Here is a 19,072-nt window from a genome sequence, read left to right as displayed (position 1 = left end):
GATGAAGGAGCAGCCTGAGCTGGAGGTGACAGGAGTGGGAGGTGGGTGACCCAAAGTATCCCTTCTCCTTGTGTAGGGGTTGAGAGGGCAGAAATCATCTTTCTCCAGTCAGGTGTGAAATCCAAAAGCCGTCGTCACCTGCACTAGTGCTGATGCATCTCACAAGAACTGGGGTAGAACAATGTAATATTTGTGGGGAGGAGGAGTCAGGAAGACCCAGCTTGAATATCTTTTTTCCTAGTGCTACTTCTTGGGATTCTTTTTCCCTGCGTTCTCCTTCTGGCTGGGCTTTTCCCAGCCCCAGCCTGTCACTGTACTTCATGCTCAAGACCTTGTTTCAGCTTTTGTCCCTCCCACACGTCCCCAGCTTTCAGCTTGTGACCTCTGGGTCCCTTCCTGACACACTGATTCCCCAATCGGTGGAGCGCCGCCGCAGTGACTGCTGGGCTGGCTTGAAGCTTGTGATCCCACAGTCACTGCTGCTGCTTCTTCCGCCTTGCGGCATGCACCATGCAGCCCCATCTCCTCCTCATCTTCCTCTTTCTCCCGATCCTCCTCCCTGGGATGTGGGCAGACCCAGAGGGTAAGTGGGAACCCTGGCTCACCTCAACCGTTCTCATCCCCTTGCCCTGTCAGAGGACCCCACAAGTTCACTCATGGGAGGCACGGCCAGGCCACTGGGCCGTATGGGGGAGCAGATAATTCCCAGCATCAGAGGGTGACCTCCCACGGTGCACTACCCAAGCATGCCTTGTCCCTGCCCACCCTCCCTGTTCCTGCCTCCAGTTCAGGACTTCTGCCCCACCGGCTCCAACACAGAGCCTTGGGCACACAGGCAGAAGAAACAACAGTGGTCCCAAAAGAGGCCTTGAGGCTTGAGTTTGCCTGCAAGATGTCCTCCCCCTGCAGGGAGCCCATGGGTGCCAGGCAGATCTGAGCTCCACAGGGTGCTGAAGGCCCCTTGTTTGTTAGGGAGCTGCATCTGCCAGAGGGTGTTTTGGGTACTGCTGTCACACAGAGTTTTACCACAACCCTGTGAGACCTTACGCTGCCAGAGCAGGCAGCATCAGACACAGAAAGGCAGGACTGATGTCTGGGCTGGGCTCGTGTTCTGGCCCTATCAGAGGGACCCAAGCCTGGACAAAATTCCCTTTCCTATCAACCACCCTCTGTATCCTCTGTACCATGTCCAGGTCTTTGGCAGACACAGGTCCTGGCACAGGTGCTTCTCCTGAGGGGAAACATGATCCCAAACGAGCAGCGTGGTGCCTCTTCATCTGCTCTCCACAGCCAGACACCAGCTCTAGCTGGGAGGGAGGCATGTAAGGGAGGGGATAAAATGCCTATAATCTTCTGCAGCAGACAACCACTTTGTCGAAAGTAAAATAGAGAAGGAAAAAGAGCAGTGAAGTCAGGGGAAGTTCAGACAGGAAAGCAACCCTGAGCAGGGTGAAGAGCATAGAATCATAGAAGTGCAGAATGATTTGGGGTGAAAAGGACCTTTAAAGGCCGTTCAGTCCAACCCCTCTGCCATGGGCAGGGACACCTTCCCTGCTCAGAGCCCAAACAACTGGGCCTTGAATGTTTCTAGGGATGAGGTTCCACCATACGTCTGGGTAACATATGCCAGTGTCTCACTACCCCTCACATAAAAAAATTATTTCTTATTATCTAGTCCGAATCGCCTGTTCCCCCTCCAGCACCTCCACTTCCTATTTCCCCTTTAGCACCTCTAGTCATCTCCTTCTTGCACCCTTTCCTGTCTCCATCCTCTCTCCTAGCAGAGCCACAGATTATCCAGTACCTCCTGACTAGTCAATTTGCCAACATCAGCTCTGCTGAGGTGTCATCCATGGCACTCATAGGGGACATACCCATCTTAACACTGGATTCTGCCAACTGGAGCATCCACTTCTACTGGCCCTGGGTCAGCCAGGCTGCAGCTGAAAGTGACGTGGAAAAGCTGATGTCCCAGTACAAAATCGGTCTGCGCAATTTCATCCGATTTGTGCACGACATAGTTCAGCAGACAGAAGAGCACTGTGAGTAGAGGAAGGAGCCCTGCCAGAGCCCTCCTCCCCAGGTTCTGGCTGTGGCCTCCTTCCCAGCAGGATGGCATCTGGGAGGGGCGGGTCTCACAGAATGCAACAGCTCCTGAAACCCTGCAGCTTCTGGGGCATATGACTAGCAGGAGTGGGGAGGGCAGCAGACCAAAAATACCCCTCAGAGCTTCTGCCATCTGGCACAAGGAACCCCTCTGCATGTCAGAGAGCTGCCACTAGATGTACTGGAACTGCAGGACTGACACAGCAAAGATCATGGAAGAGAAAATTGGGGCCAAATATTTTGGGGGACAGAATTCTTTTTAAGCAAGCACCCCATGCCAGCATCCACTCCATTTTTCCAGGAGGCCTGAGGGCTTGCAGGATGTCTGGGGTCTCCTGAAGCATGGCCTTAACCTCTGCTGCCCATTGCACCCTGCTTTCCACTCCATCCCTGTATGTGCCCTCAGCCAGACCCCACTTCATGCCAGCCATGTCCCACACACTCATGGGACCTCTCCACTGGCTTTGCTTTGACAGACCCGTTGGTGGTTCAGTTCCGTGCAGGCTGTGTGCTGTACCCCAATACAACAAGCCAAGGCTTCCTGAATGTCGGCTGGAGAGGCAAAGACCTCGTAGCTTTTGAGGTAGATAAACAGCACTGGGAGGCCCAGCAGCCATCCCAGGTGGCAGAGCTGGTCAGCAAGAGCCTCAACAAGAACAAGTCTGTCAGAGTGCTCCTGAAGCACCTTCTCTCCATCTGGGTATGCCAGAGCAACTTCCCCACCCTGAAGAGGTATGGGAGGGAAATTCTGGAGAGACAAGGTGAGTCCACCCTGACTCTGCAACAGCCACCCCCACAACTGGGGCCCAGCCCTGCCTCACCACACTTGCCCCACGCCTTTGCTCTCATTCCCCAGAGCTGCCTGTGGCCACGGTCTTCGCCCGCAGCCCCAGGCTAGACCAGCTGCTGCTCGTTTGCCACGTCACTGGCTTCTACCCCCGTCCCATCAGCGTGGCCTGGCTGCGGGATGGCCAGGAGGTGCCTCCGGGCCCGGTGCTCAACAGCAGCCCCATCCTGCCCAACGCTGACCTCACCTACCAGCTCCGCAGTGTCCTGGCCGTGGCCCCCCGTGACGGGCACAGCTACGTCTGCCGTGTGCGCCACCAGAGCCTGGGCACCCGCAGCCTTCTCATCCCATGGGGTAGGTGCCACCCATGGGGATTGGGTGCAGGCTGCAGATGACAGCCACTGCCCCCATGAGGGATAGCTCTTGACTTCACACAGTCACCCTCTTCCCTCCCTGCCCCAGAAAACCGCAGCGCAGCCTCAACCATTGGCATCATTGTTGCAGTGCTGCTTCTTTTGGCCACAGCCTCTGCTGGGGTATTTTGGTGGTGGAAGCACAGGTGAGCTCTCCCTCCCATCACCTGCTGTAAGATTTATGGCCATGTAGGTCAGTCCAGGGGTTGCAGCAGCAGCAGCTCTGTAGGGGTGAACTCCCTGACTGTCATCACAGCTCACACATACCCTTTGCAGGAAGGGTAATGAGGCTGCATGGGAGACCCAGGAATTCATCATTTGAGACCTGGTTGCTGACACAGCAACAACTGCTTGCTCTCCCTTCTTACTTCATGTCCCACCCCTGACCCATCAGGACCAACAAGGTTTTGTTCTGGAAAACCACCGCATTAAACAGCTACAGACTTCCCCTGATGCATGTGGCTCCTGTGTCTCTCACCTTTCTTTCCCCTCAGGAACTTTTCTCAGGAAACCCTTCAATGCACTACAGAGACTCGATATTGCAGCCAGAAACTCTTCCTTTTCCTGCACTCTGGTTGGTCTCCACCTGACATATCAAGAGAAGCCAGTCCTCTGACAGCCTCTCCCACATCTCTCCGTGGCCAGTGTCTGCTCCTGACAGGGCAGTTACAACCTGAGGCCAGACCACTGTGGGGCTGCTGAGTGAGGTGTGGGATGGAGCAGGCCACAAATCAGGAAGAGATAGAGAGATGTGAGCTATTTCACCGGGGAGAGAAGGGGAAGGGAGGACCCAAGTGACACCCCTGACACCCCTGACATTTTGAGCACATTGAGCAGCTCCATCTCCACGGCTGATCTCACCCCCAGTTCAGAATGGTTTTAGACCAGGATCTCCTCCACTTCTGACTTCTGCCCCTATGTCTGCCTCCTGTCTCTGTAAAAGCTGGAAGGATGGGGGATTGTCACACTTCCACTATGCCTGATAGCCATGGAAAAGCCATGCTGAGGCTCTGGGAGACTCTGAGCAACACCCTCCACAGCAAGATGTGGAATGAGGATTGCTATCAGTTCATTATGTATTGTCCATTGCTCCTTCCTCCTCACCCTGGCTCCAGTGTGGAGTCCCACCCACAGGAGATAGTCTTCCACAAAGGTCTCCAGCATGGGTCCTTTACATGGGCTGCAGTTCACAAACTGCTCCAGTATGGGTCCCTTCTATGGGGTCACTCCTTCAGGGACGTGTTGTTCCAGTGTGGATTCCCCTCAGAGTCACAAGTTCTGTCATGAACCTGCTCCAGCACAATGTCTCCATAGGGCCACAGTCTCTCACCCACCTTCTACGGCATTGCGCTCCTTCAAAGGCTGCAGGTGGATTGCTGCAGGTGTGGATCTTCATGGGCTGCTGCAGGACAGCCGCTTCCCCACGGTCTCCACCACAGGCTGCTCGGACCACCTCAGCTTGGCCTGGAGCGAGCCCGCTCCCGGGCCAGCTGCCAATGGCGACCCGTACTGCACCTGACGTCACCTGGTGCCCAGTAGATCCCCGGCGCCGCTGCCCCGCCCGCCTCACGCTTCCATTGGCTATGCCACGGCCTGTTGGCCAATGCTATTCGTGCTCCTCATACGTCACCGGTCACCGGGCGGGCTCAAGGCAAGCGCGGCGGGGTGGTGGGGCTGACCCGGGCCCCCATCCAGACCCGGGCCTGCGCTTCCGAGTCCCCGCTGTGGCTTCCCGCCGACTCCACACGGCCCCGGATCCAGCCCGCAGCCCACCCCAGCACTGAAGAGCCGGGGATGAGTCCAAGGCGTTTCCCGCCTCAGCTCCAGATTTCAAGATAAAGGCAAAAAAAGAGGAAGATGTTTGCAATTGTCAGGCCTGCTTAAAAACCCAAAAGTCATGCTGCATCACTTGTCTGGGGAAGCCAGGGAGACATGGTGAAATAATCCGGCCATTTGGTCCAGAATGATTAAAGCTCTGTGGGCCTCATTGTCATGGCATTGTTTCCCTCTTTCTTTCTGTCTGCACATACCTATGTGTATGTACACAAAGCGTGTGTATAAAACTACTGAAAATTTAAACTCTCAAATTTCATACCAAAGCAATAAAATCCCCTTGTTTGGGTGGGTTATCCTGCAATTCCCACTTCTTTTGAGAAAAACATTTCTTGCTAGTGGGTATGCCAAGCAGAAATCTGAGATGCCAAGGTACTATCATCTTTGGGGACTGACACCAGCAAAACTGCTGCTAATGAGCTCCAGGGTAAAGCTTTTATTGTAAAATAAATTAATTGATGGATATTATAAACTGAAAATATTAAAGCTTACCTGATCCGTGAACCTTTTATCCCTCATCCAAACGCGGTCTCTGAATGCTTTCAAAACCTCACCAGTAGCAGTTTATTCACAGCTGGCTGCAAACCAGGGACAAACTCCTCAGGGGTCGGAGGGCACCTTTGAACGGATATTTGGACTCTGCTACAGCCATATCCTACAGCCCAGCTAATGACCTTGAGTAAGAACAAGGCCTATATAGTAATAATCAGGGTTTCTTAGGCCATTGGTTTCTCCCAGATGGTCACTAATCCCCAGAAAATGCTTTCCCGTCTAAGTTGTTAATGCCTAATTAACCCTTCAAGGGTATTATCTCTGCCATAGATACAAGTTTTCTGTTTCTCCTTAAATGCATTGAAGACCCCTATACTTTCCAATCAAGGCACACACTTTCCAAGAGGCACAGCAGCCTATCAAGTTACAGTCCAATTAAGATCCATGTGGAGTATAAATATATCAGATGACACTTTGTACATCAGCCATTAAAAACCTCCTGATCCCAGGACTGCATATCTATTCCAGATCCCTCTCTTAATATTTCGGTGGAAGTCACAAGCAGACGAAGACTGTCAGCTTTAGCAACCTTTCTTGGAAAAAATGTTTTCTCAGGCCTTCTTTCAGTTCAACCAAGCTGAGAAGCAAAGAGCAATCCTGACTAAGTGGTTCTTTCTTTTCACTCACAGTGGGCAACTCCTAGTCTTACCTCCTGCATCCATGATAATTTTTAAGTATTATCAAATCCTTCTGGTTATGGCACCCAGCACAGGTTTCACAGCATCTTTTCAGCCCTGTGGAGGGAGGGGATATTTGGAGCCCTGTTTTAGAGAGAAGGAGCTAAAGCCAAGGGAGAGGGGTTAATCCTCCCTCATTTTGCATGCTCTGGTCAAATAACCTGATATAGTTTTTCAGAGCACATGGAAGCATGCAGGTGACCCCTCCACTACTTCTAATATGGGAGAGACACCATGTGCATTTCTCCCAGCAAGGTGCTAAGCTTTTCACTTGATGTCAGTTCCTCCAGACCTGCTTGTTAAGCTTTTCTGTCTTTGGCAATTTCTCCATCACCTTCTTCAGCAATGCCTACCTTCTTACTGGTCTGCAAAAATGAACTACCACCTTCCCTTCTGCTTTCCACAGTAGTTCAGCTGAGTGGAAAGTACATTTGCATCCACAATTTATGACAGAGAAACCTAAATTCTTCTCTCTAAAATACTTCCTTTTCAGAGCAAACATATTTAGATAAGAGGGAGAGCCATCTCTCTGTCATTTGTTTCCTACAAATAATCTGAAGTTAGTTAATTCTGGCCTGAATTTTGGAAGCCCATCCATCCTTGGCTAATTACACATCTCTTTATTTCCTTATCTATTTTGTTATTTCTTGTCCTCTTGAAATCTCTCTCAGAGCTGCAGGGCTGATATTTGTTGCTCACATGAGCTGCCTGCAGCATGATCCCAGAACTGAGTGACTGGGAAAGGATGCAGAAAGTGTTTTCAGTCATGCTGCAAAATGACTTTTTCCAGATTTTTGCTTTTGTAAACATGCTTCAAATTTTAGTAGTCATCTCAAAATTGGACAAGAGATAATTTCTCTCTTGAAGATAGAGACTAAATAGACACTCTTCCTATTTCTCCCTCAAGTACAGAAAATGAGGTAGACACTCTAAAGACATCCAGCAAATTATTCCAGCCAGCTTGATCTCTAATTGCTCTAATTGCCCTTTTGGGTTTTCCTGAAGGTAGAATAAGAAGCTCTTAAACTCTATGTTCAAGGCCACAGCAACTTACCAGACAATCATCACACATACCAGAGAAAGGAAGGCCAGGAATCCATGTGGATTCTGTTAATCCTTTGCCACTACTATTTACCTCAGTTTAGCCCTTTTCCTGGTGAATTCATTTGTATTATTTTTTATTGCTTTGTTTTTTTTTTGTTTTTTTTTTTTTTTTTTTTTTTTTTCTTTTTTTTTTTTCTGTTCAGCCCATGTGTCTGAAACTGTAGCATGCTTATTTTACCTGGCAGCTAGAATCACTCAGCCCCCTACACCACATCACCTTGCACCAGCGCAGACCCATGTCCACGGTCCATACAGCTCCCTCGGAATGTTCCCTTGACTATAGCTTATTTTAGCTTCACTTTTGCTACCCACTCACAACAGTCTGTACTGGGACTGCTTTTCCTGTGGATCTGCGCTTGTGCAAGTGGGTTGTGTATGATGTTTTAAAGGCTTTTTTCCCCTGACCTAAAGGTAGCATCGCGTGGAATGGCAGAGAGATGGAGAACAGCAGTTCTGCCATAGAAGCCTGGGACCAAGGGCTCTTGCCCCTGGAGGTGACAGTTTGCCACCTGGAAGTTGTTTTTCCTTTGCCTATCTTTTTCCTGCTGCTGGCAAGAGCAACAGCTGTCTGTGAAGGGAAGAGCAGCATTTCAACTGGCAGTGAGCAAAACTGGAGGCAGTAGAAGCTCTAGCAACTGTAATGGACTTGAATACCAGAGTAAAGCTGAAATCTGAAGATCTCGTTTTCTCTCTTTCTCTCTCTTTTTCCTCTCTCCTTTCTTTGTCTCCCACCGGCCAGAGTGATCTGAGCGTTTGTGCTAATGCATCAGCTTATCTTTGCTTGGAAATTTTGTTGCAGATATCAGAGGTCACCTTAAGTCAACAGTCAGAGTCCCTGTGATAATAGCCTGAGGATGGAGATATCAGCTCCCTTTCAGTACTGGGATCTGGTTTCCTTCATGCTGTTTGTTTTTTGGTGGGGTGGATTTTTTGGGCGTTTTGTTTTCTGTTTTTTTGTATTTTGGGTTTTTAAAAAATTCTTTTGACAATCTGCATATAAAGACTTCAACCAAAGAGAAATACATACTGTGCTGAACAACAGTATGTTAAATTTTAATCCTCATAGCTGTGATAAACAGAAAAAGAGCATTAAAGTCATTACAGTAATCTTCATTAAGTATATTGGTGCTGACAGACTATTTCTCTGGAATTTACTTGTGTAAAAGAGAAGGAAAATACTTTTTTTCTCCTAAACCCCCCTTTGGGTATTTCAAAGTGATCATGCAGTTCCTTTTTTTCTCCAGAATGAGTTTTAATACTTTGAAAAATAATGGGTTTTTTCTTTGGCATAAGCTACATATAGTTTAAGTTCGCTTTCACCTAGCATCATTACCATACCTTTACCAAACATCTAAGCAGTCCAAAGTGCTTTTATGCCTAAAGTGTTTTGTTTCTTTTTAAAGTAGAAAATAAGAGGAGAAATATGGAACAGCTTGGTAGGGTTTCTTATGGCTGTTTCAGGGCCAATTTAAAGACTTTCTTGTTATGGTGTTTGCTGTAGCTGAGCTGTACACAAATGCAGTGGATAAAAGGAGATTGAAATTATAATGTGCTGTGCCACCCTAATTGTGGTACACTTGAACTTATCCAAAGTAATGTATGAAAAGAAAGACATCTAGAAGGAGTTTCCTGTCTGCAGTGACCCCAGTTTTAAGCACAGGTTAGGCTGGTTTACACATTCAGATACCTGAATGTTTTGCAGCCTTGGATTATACTGCCTACCTGCTTTGGGACTTGGACTCAGGTTAAATAAAACTAGCATTGAAGGGTTTTGCCTTTGCTATGAATTTTTCACTAGGGATTTTTTTTTTTCTGTGGGTTAATTTCCACAAGAAAAAACACTACTCAAATTTATTTTAGCATTCATCCACTTTGTTCTCAGTACATAGCTTTAAAATCTCAACAGGAAAAAGAAAAGCAACAATCTCCAGCTGCTGTGTAAGTCTGTATCACCAAAATACACTTGGCCATGACACCTTGAATCAGTGGGGTGGCTTTGCTTTGATGAAGTCTGGACACATTGACCTGGGGAAATGGGCAGGGGTCTCTGGGTGTGCTCAGGAGCAGATGATGGGCATTGGCCAGGCTGTACTCCTCCATGCATTATACAAGCTTTTATTATCCTGCAGCATTACCTTGAAGGATGATGGGAACCTTAACTTTGACAAGTTACTCCAGTTTTCTGAAACTGAGCAGGAATGCTTTAAAATTAACTATTGCAGTATTTATAATTTCTGCCTTTGCGTCTTTGGCAGTTTATAAAATAACCAAGTTTGAAACCTAGAAACAAGAAATAGTTCTGTATATGACCTAGAAAACAAATTATCCAGTGAAGTCCCTTGTGCTATGATGAGTTGATCAGCTCATCTCTATTAATCCCTCAAACTAGTCATATCTCAAAATTCACTTGTAATCCCAGAAATATACAGGATCTGAACTGAAGTTCTGTGTGCTGAGAGCAAGTCATTACATGCAAGTTTCAGTTTAGGAGCAGGAGGAGCACTGAAGGGTAGCTAATGTGCTTGAGCCCAGAGTTGCAGAGAAAACCTGGAATGAAGGCTCAGAAAGTATGAAGTACAAGCCAGCATTAATTATTAAAAATATCTTAATGATGAATCAGTTGTGAATGGGTGGTACTAGCAATGCTACCTACTTGAGTGGACAAAAGAAAACTATAAAAGGCCATGATGAAGTCCTAATAGTGAGAAACAGAATGTGGAGAAGAGATAATACTGTTATTTTCCTTTTTAAGCTTTATAAAGGAATCAGAATGTTTAAACTCCCTAAAAACATTCTGTGACAGTAATGATGGTACAGAGGTGCACAAGAGTGAAAATGCCTTCTACTGAGAATTTTGAAAATAAAAAACTAAAGGAATTAATTTTGCATGCACACTCTCGGCTGAGGACATTGATTTGCTACTTCTCAGGTCTGGGTGACTGAGTGTCACGTCAGTGCTCACAGGACAAACACATACCTGCACTTGATGCACAGGGAGCTCCAGACAGTGTCAGGAGAAGAAAAATTGAGTGAGGCAGCTTCATGAATAACAGGTAGCATTCAGCCATGACACAGCTTATTAAAGGGATAAGGGACATGTGCACAGGCAGAAGCTCAAAGTAGCTTGGAAAAACCTTGCAGCTGTACACAAATACGTTGCTTATGTTTGAGACCTTGCGGAGTGCTCAAACACGTAATTGTTTTTATTATGCTTGCTATCTGCTCACCAGTTCATTACCGATTGTTTTTGACTCTGGAAGAAATACAAGCTGCACTTGCTCTATGAAGGGACGATAAAGCTGCAGGGCTCTCCTGACGATGGGAGTGAAGCATCTCCCCACTCCACAGGGACACATACCCCCCAGCTTTATGGGGCTGCTTAGGAACTGCTATGGTCCAACTAGCAGAGGTTTGTCTCTGTTCAATCTTCACTGTGCTTTCGAAATCAGTTCTACCCGTGGTGCCCCAATGAGTGTCCCAATCGCGGTGCCTTTGCCACCAAACCTGCCCAAGGAGTGTAACCTGGAGCGAAGGCGGATGGCGTTTTCCTCACGAGCTGGCAAATCCTCTTCAGGCAGCACAGTACCAAGTGTCACTGTCCCACGGCTGCTCCTGGCACTGGGTCTTGATGCCACCTATCCCTCCTCTCATCAGGTAGCTCAGCAGTAGGGGAGCACCTTGTCCCGTGGCCGTGGTTATCCTCAGGATGACTCGGGGGACACGCTTTGGGCCCCCGTCGGTGTGCGGAGAACGCCTTTTAGCAGAAATTCCACCTCTAGACGCAGGACGCCGGGAACAGTGAGATGCTCGCAGCTCTCGGTACGGCGTGGGGCTGGCCCCAGCCTTCTGTGACCCTCCGTTCGCCCCGCGCTGTGGCACCACTCACCGCACCGGAACGTCTTCCCCCCCCGCCACACGCTCCGGTGCTCGGGCCTCATCCTTCACACCCAGCTGATCCCAGCCCTTTCTCAAACCCGCCCCGAAAGCCCTTCTGAGTGCGGTACGGGGTGTGTACAGGGGCTGTGTACAGGGGCTGTGTGCACGAGGTGAGTGCCCGCGGTCCGGGGCCTGTGCCCGAATTTCTGTCTGGGGTCACTGGGCGGTCCCGGGGCGCGCTCGCTGTGGGGCCAGGCCGCTCCGGGCACCGCCGCGCTACCCGCGCCGCCCGGCAGAGGGCCTTTTCCTCCCCGCCTGCCACCGCCCTCGCCCGTCACGGTCCTTGCCGGGAGCTGTAGTTCAGCGAACTGCGCGGCGCACGGCGCGGCGAGTGCCGAGGACTCCCGCTCCCAGCATCCCGCGGGGCTCCGGCCCGGCCATGCCTTTTGAATGATTTCACTGCGCTCGGCGCTTGCGGCGAGTGCGGCGGCGGCGGCGGCGGGCGGGATCCCGGGAGGGTCCGCGGCGGGAGCAGCGCGCGCCTGGCCCGTCGATGGCGGCCCGAGCGGGCCCTGCCGCGGCCGCCTGCGGGCCCTGCCGCTGGTAGGAGCGGCAGACGGGCTGCGCGTTCGCCCATCCGCCTCGGCGGCTGGCGCCCCCTCCGCCGACATGTCGCTGGCCATGGAGGAGGAGGAGTACGCCCGGTTGGTGATGGAGTCGGAGCCCGAGTGGCTGCGGAGCGAGATCAAGCGTCTCTTCCAGGAGCTGGGCGAGACCACCCGGGAGAAGATCCAGGCGGCGGAGTACGGGCTGGCAGTGCTGGAGGAGAAGCAGCAGCTGAAGCAGCAGTATGAGGAGCTGGAGCTGGAGTACGAGACCATCCGCACCGAGATGGAGCAGCTGAAGGAGGTGAGGCGGGGGCGGCGGCGGATGGGCGGCCTGGTCCCGAGCGCGGCCCTGGCGGGTGGAGGGGCGAAGGCGGAGCGGAGCCGTGAGAGCGGGGCCGGTTTGGAATCCGGGGGCGGCAGGCGAGGGGCACCGGGGCTGCCGGGAGGCGACCGGCGGGTCCCCAGGCCTTGGCCTGGCCCCGGCAGGGCGACCGCACCTTTCCCCAAAATGACAACTCCGAGCGCCTGGCTCTCTGCAGGCTGGCCCAGGAGAGGGAAAAGGTGGAAAAGAAAGGCCTTTCTCTCCCGACCCCCGCTCCTGTGAAGGGGGGTTGTGGGATGGAGGCGGGTAAACGCTTTTCGTTCTCTTCCCGTCCCGTTCCGTTCCCCTCGGGATCCGGTGGGTGGGCCGCCCTGGAGCTGCTGCAGGGCGGGGAGCCGGGCCGGGATTGCCCCTCCTCGGTTTGCAGCTGCCCCACCGCAGCCCCGGCAGAAACCCAAGCGTATGGCGGGCGTCGAGGGCCAGGAGCGGGGTGCGGTGGCAGTACTGTCATGTGCCTGCTTTTGTGTGGAAGGAGAAACCTTACGGTGGTGCTAACCACTTCCTCAATGGAGACCACTGCGAAAATAATACAGCAGACTTCAGTTCACATAGCTTTGTTTTGGTGCAGGTCCTGCCATTGGCTTTTTTTTTTTTTTTTTTACTTTATATTTTAAGGGAAATTCCAGATCTAGTCTGTACGGAAGAGTAAAGTTTGTCAGTAGAAATGCTGTATTAGGCAATTGGCACATTAAGTTTTTCTCTAGGTGTAGAATGTGGGAAAAGTGCTGTGCGGGGACCAGTCAGAGAATGCAGACAGGTGGTTTGCGATCCTTATGAGCTGATCCTGTCAGCCCTCTGTAGAAGGTGGCCCATGTGAACTTGTCTGCGTATAGCTTTGTTTGGCTCAGTAATTTGGCATGCAGGCAAACCTTGTGCTGCTTTTCAGCTCATTTAGGCCTTGCGTTGATTGCAAAACATCTGATACAGCCTAGGTGGTGAATATAGGTGGATTTGACCTCTACAAATTGTATCCAATGGGGCTTAGCTTTCGTTTATTCTGCTGGAAATGGATTTTAAGTAAAATCAGAATACAGTATTTCAAAGGAAAAGTAAATCCTTGTAACAGACTGGTAAAAAAATCAGCTGAATTGGTGAATGCACTCCTTTCTGCGTATCTTTTTGTTTGTAAATAAAGCTTTATTTTGTTTTTATTGTGTTGAACAAGCATAAGCAAAGAGGTTAATTACTGTGAATTACATAGCTATAAACTTGTTAACTAAATATGCAGGCTGGACTGATATGCTGCTGTTCCTAAAGCCACTTGAGACCAGCAGCATACAGGAGTAGAAACTTGGAAGTCAAGGGTGGAGGCAACTGAAGAGTTGAGCTCAAGGGAGAGAAAAGTCAGTAAACCCAGTTGGTGGGTGGGATGCGAAACATGACAGGGAGTGGTGACAGGACTGGCCCAGCCTCATTCAGCAGGGCAGTACCTGACACAGCAGCGGGAGCCAGGATGCCTTGATCACAGGTAGTCCTTTAGTCACTGGGCTGTGCTATGTGTGTTTGGGCATTACATGTTTTGACTTGAAGATGGAAAAAACCTTGATGATGCTCTCTTTTCATTCTTTTAGGGCTGTACCAGTTGAGAAGCTTGTAAAAGAGATTAAAAAGACAAAAAACAACAACAAAAAAGGCAGAATCAGCAATGATTCACTCCTTTTTGCTTTTAATATTTTGAAGGATTTGCTTTGTGTGTGCATGTCCTGCTCTAATTGAGACAAAACCTAGGAGGCAGACAATTCCAGGAACAGCTTGAGGACTCTGATAGCCTACACAGGGAAAGAGCATTGCTCTTCTAGCTTTCTTGTGATGCTGTGCAGGAATCTGGTCTGCTGTAGATCTTGTAAACCTTCAGCAGATGTATGCAGCATATGCTCAGAGGAGGAGTTTATCATCTTTGCTGTTTTATGCAACTTCTTGTTTTTCCCACATTCAGCTAGAGGAGTGCTGCGTACAAGACTTAGTTACTACATGTCGTGCTCCAACCCCAAAGGGACTCCACCTTGGATTAGTTAAGTTGTTCTTGGAGAATATGGGAGATTGATGTCAAACTAGAACAGGATTGCTTTCCGTCTCTGGCTTCTTAACTGTGACTTCATGCAACCTTTTAAGATAGAGCCCTTTTAGTCTCTATAGATCTTACTTTGTTTATGTATGTTGAGAGCTAAGGAGCACAAGGCCATGTTAGGCGGGGTGTGGGCCAAGCACACAGTTGTTTTCTGTCCTGCTGGGTATTGTAGGTTTGACTATGCTTTGCTTTGTTTATTATTATGAAGCATTCCTGTATCAAGGCCCTAATCATACCATAGGTAAATGGGTTCCGAGTGTGGGAACTTTGTAATGCAGTTTGTTGAAAGTACAGGGTTTTCTGCTACAGTCGTCAGATCTTTCTGGCCAGATAACTCCTCTGTGCCATCCAGTCCTCAATATGGCAGAAACTCAGGGCCTTAACCTCCACTGTTGTATCCCTTTGGTGAGTGTAAATGACATTGTCAGAGCTGTACCCCCCATTTTGTAAAGACGTCTGTGTACTCTCAGTATTTGCCATCCAAGTTGTCCTGGTGAAAATGGGGAGCTGCTCTGTCCTTGCACTGCTGAGCCTCCACACCAACCCCTTTTTAACTGGGGTCAAGTCTTCTCTAAGTTTGTTCTTTTCTTGTGTGTGTGCTGACTTGATCTCATGTATCTTTTAAGGTACTTTCTGCTGCATCTCTTCTGTCATTTAATTTGACTGAAATACAAACTGTCTTCCCAGATACACTTATTTGCAGTAGCACCTTTGCTTTTGTAGAAGGGAATTAATTTCAAACTGTACTGAAGATTATGATAAATGTTTTCCCTAGTTCAGAGAAATAAGATACTGGTTTTCTTGTAGTGAAATACTACACTGTATAGTGAACATGTAATTTTATTAATTTTTTACTCTCTCTAGGTAATGAAGTAGCTAAGTTTTTTTTTCTATAGGCTTTGTTTCAGCTGGTGAGTCACCTTGCAAGCCTTTGTTATAGTGCTAATTACATAAATGACAGGGCTGACTACCTGCCTAGGCTGGGACATTTTTCTTACATGGATGATACACATGATCACACCTTGTGCAGTCCAGCTCACAAAAGTAATTGTCTGAGGATTCAGTTATTGCTTTTCTGGTGATTTGTGGGGGGATGTGGCATGGAAGGTTTGCTTGAAAAAGAGGTTATCTGCTTTGCTCAGTACTTCAGAGTTATTTTGAAACATCAGATTTATAACCAGCTAGTAGCTCAGTTATGAAACTGGCAGCTGTCCAATTAAGCTGTTCCGATTAAGTAGTTATGATGTATTGGTGGTGGTAGAATTGTGTTTAAACCCTTGGAAAACATGGGTGTTGTAATTAATTATTTCTGTAATAATGCAAAAATTCCTAAGTGGACTATGTCTATCCCTAAAGTCTAAAAGCACATGTCAGTATGTCACAGTTAATGTAATGTATGTGGCTTTTAAGGAGGGAACGAGCTTACAGGAATACTGTCAATGATCTCCACAGGGCTCTTCATTTCTTTGTATGGTAACAGTGGCCCTTGTTTCTGTTCTTTGCTTTTAAGAATCATGTGTTGACTTTAATGCAATTTTATGACTTCTCTGTAGATGATTCCTGGGTAAACTTGCAAGGTGACTTCGAAAGAAACATTCAGATAACACCTTGCTGTTTCATTTCCCATGAAGCCCAAGTGGGGTGCATGATGCAGCTGAGATGATGTGTCCTGGGCTGTGATATTTGTACTGGTTGAGTTTATATTGAGGTGGAGTACAGGGTCTGTGATCGCTGACAGAAGTTTTGCTTTGCTTAATTGACTTACATATGTACTAGTTAATTGGGTACGTTATATTTCATCCAGGCTAGTTTCGCCTTTCATTATCTTACATGTTATTAACGTAACATTTAACTGTGCATCTTCAGAAGGGAAGGAGAAATCATTCCCTTTTCCTGTCTATCTCATGTAGTGCTGTGTACCTTGCAGGCAGACATTGTAAACTGCTTGCTGAAGTAGCAGTGATTTTCCCCACTGAATTTATCAAAGCATTTTGCCAGTTTGTACTGCTGTGCTCATTTTTTGTGTAAGAACATGAGGGCAAGGAGGGAAGAAACGGCAAGGCTAAAGTTACCTAAGAAACCCATGACCAACTGGGATTAGACCCTCTGTGCTCACAAATCGATTGATCAAGTCTTTCTATTTAATCATGGTAAATAATGATGTTCAATTGCAGTACCTCTAAGGCCTCAGGTGCAGCTCTGCAGCCTCTTCCTCATAAATATTCAGGTGATATATTGATTCCTGCTGAAAGGGAAGATCATTAATGTAATTTGAGATTACCTCTAACTTTGCAGTACTGTTAAAATCAAAGGGTTTAATGCATAAAATAAATGTTTCTTTAAATAGACTGGCTTAGGTGAAATTTAATTCTGGTTATACAGATGTAAATCTAGAGTAGGAAAAGTACAACTGCAAATTGAATTTAGGAAACTGATACCAATTTTGCACATACTCATAGAAAATGGTTATACTTTTGTGACTCTGTCTTGGGGACTTAATGGTGATTGTTACTTGGTCTTCATCAGCTGCCACACTTGAAATGTTAGAACACAATTGCTGTCTCTACAGTCAAATCATACTGAAAATTGTGGGTGGTGTAAGCAAAATATTCCTGAGTAAATTAAACCTCTTATATTTTGATAAATTGCAGTTGCTTTATATGAAGAATAGAGGCACCCAAATATTAATCTGATGTTTGCAATGATATAGTCACTTAGTACTGTGTTGTGGAAAAGGCACATTTCTCACATATCCTTATTTAGGGAAAAAAAAAAAGCGAAAAGTTAAACATTCCAATTCTTCCTGGTGTACTAGAAATAGTAACCTGTAATGCCTCATGTTATTAAATTAATTTTCTTTCCAGTGTTCCTTGAACTGTCTTTCTTAAAAATAATAAATAATATTCTTGAAGTTATTATTTCAGATTATTTTATAAAATTGCTGGATGTTCTTCTTGGTCTTTTTCTGATAAAATTAACTGTACCTTATGTATTAGAACATCGATAAATATTTGGGTGATAAGGACCTTCAGGTGGAATTATTTTTAAAAACCCCTATGTTTCTGCAGAAGAGATATTCCTTGAACTGCTGTAGTCTCAGTTGAGAGCTGGGTCTTGGGGAAAAGTCGTGTTTTACTTTTGGTTTGTGGTGTTTGTCTGTGTCTTGGCCCAAAAGGAGGGCTGTCCCTGACCTCCAGCAAACATCAGATAATTTGTTTCTTAGTTTCTACATTACCTTTAACCAAAGATTTCAATGTTTGGCAGCAGTAGTGCAATTTGCTACCTTTGTTTTCCCCTGGAAGTGTGGCGGCACTGAGCGCTTGCTGTCCTGTGGAGGGGATATAGTAAAACTACACAGTGCAACTGAGTCAGGTTTTCTTTGGTATTTTTCTTTCTTTTGTTTTTTTATTGAATTAGGTCAGTACCCCAGTTTGGGTCACAGGTGTGTTGTACGTGGTTGGGCAGGTACCACCTCACCCAGAGTGTGTTAAAGCAGCAGAAAACAAGGAATGAGAGGAGCATCTTCAGCTAGTCTTTCTGCTGAGCTTGGCAGTGAAGCTGCTGCTGAGCAGCGCAGACAGCAGCTGCACAGTGAGCGGGGTCTGTCTAGCCTGGCTGCTGGGAATTAGCAGTCCTGGGGATGCTGCAGTGGCAATGTTCTTGTCAGGCTGGTAGCTTTGATTGAGATCTGTCCTGGGATGTAGTCTCTCTTGCAGCATTTATTGTGTTTACACACATAAATTGTTCATTAGAGCCTTGCGTTTGGCATCTTTCAATGTGCAGTCCCAGATGAGGGTACCTGGGAGCTGAGGCTTGCAGGCGGAATGGTGGGTGTTGTGTGGGTGTTCAGGGAACAGGGGCAGACCATAAGAAACGTTAGACCAAATGCTGCATGCTGCGGAGGAAGATTCCTTCCGAGCAATGTTGCTGAAGGCTCTGAGTGAACTCAGGGAGCTTCACAGTGGGGGACATCTGTGTGTTCCTGCACCCCTGAAGTGGAAGTTTGTGCAACCCCTGATATGACAGTTTCCTGCCTGGAAACGGAAAGTCTCAAACCTACAGTCAGTGGTGTTTTGTCACATGGGCTGTTGTGGTTTCCTCATTTCAAATCTTGATTCATCCTTTCAAAATCTAGGGGAACATGCTTGCTAGTTTCAGGGATATTAATACCCAATTTACCCCTTTGAATTAGGACCATATTTCTTCTAGTCTGCGAGACAATTCTAATGATTTGGAAAATTACCTGATTTTACTGGGAGCAGGTGGGAGGCTGGGAACAGCAGTTCTCGAGTCTGTGCACTGCCCCCAGACTTAATAGGTTCACCCTTTCCTCTTTCACTCTATGGTATGTGAGCTTGTGACTAGTCTGTAGCAGCTTTGGGCTGTAAGATGACTTCCAGAGGCTGATGCATACTCCAGGCATTCATGTGCTTTCTTTCTCTGCTTTTGGCAGACTGCAGAGAATTGTTTGTTCAGATGTGGTAACCCAGCAACAGAGGAATATAGTGTGGGTTTGAAATATGATCTACAAAGCCTCAGCAAAGGGAAATGACATAGATCAACTTTGCCATCCAAGTGAAGGGAGGATCCTCCATTTCAGAGAAGAGCTGAAGTTTTAGGTATAATAGCTGCAAACTGTGGGGTTTTTTCTTAGTTTCCTCATTCT

The 19,072-nt window shown here is 47.6% G+C and overlaps 2 protein-coding genes across 4 annotated transcripts in view; both read left to right on the top strand.

The window, feature by feature from the left end:
- Window positions 1-473: 473 nt before the first annotated feature.
- Window positions 474-3,705, top strand: LOC310913819 (antigen-presenting glycoprotein CD1d-like). 2 transcript variants are annotated; one of them, XM_083869554.1, is made up of 6 exons: window positions 474-583; window positions 1,785-2,042; window positions 2,583-2,867; window positions 2,963-3,247; window positions 3,356-3,452; window positions 3,583-3,705. In XM_083869554.1, the coding sequence occupies exons 1-6, from the start codon at window positions 511-513 to the stop codon at window positions 3,626-3,628; spliced, it is 1,044 nt and encodes a 347-aa protein (XP_083725680.1). In that variant the 5' UTR covers window positions 474-510; the 3' UTR covers window positions 3,629-3,705. The 2 variants fall into 2 exon arrangements, with proteins under 2 accessions (XP_083725680.1, XP_083725679.1); XM_083869553.1 differs by having other exon boundaries at window positions 1,782-2,042.
- An 8,312-nt stretch (window positions 3,706-12,017) lies between these two features.
- BICD2 (BICD cargo adaptor 2) overlaps window positions 12,018-19,072 on the top strand; it is a gene marked incomplete at its 5' end in the record, with an annotated part of 51,160 nt that continues 44,105 nt past the window's right edge. For both annotated transcript variants that reach the window (XM_083869308.1, XM_083869309.1), the window contains one exon: window positions 12,018-12,257. In XM_083869308.1, coding sequence (XP_083725434.1) covers window positions 12,018-12,257 — 240 coding nt within the window. The remainder of the gene's footprint in view (window positions 12,258-19,072) is intronic.

Source organism: Zosterops lateralis (genome assembly GCF_965231275.1).
Source record: "Zosterops lateralis genome assembly, chromosome: 11".
In the NCBI taxonomy this organism is placed as follows: Eukaryota; Metazoa; Chordata; class Aves; order Passeriformes; family Zosteropidae; genus Zosterops; species Zosterops lateralis.
The sequence above is the reverse complement of the archived record's forward strand: the minus strand, read 5'-3'. Positions and strand labels throughout refer to the sequence as shown.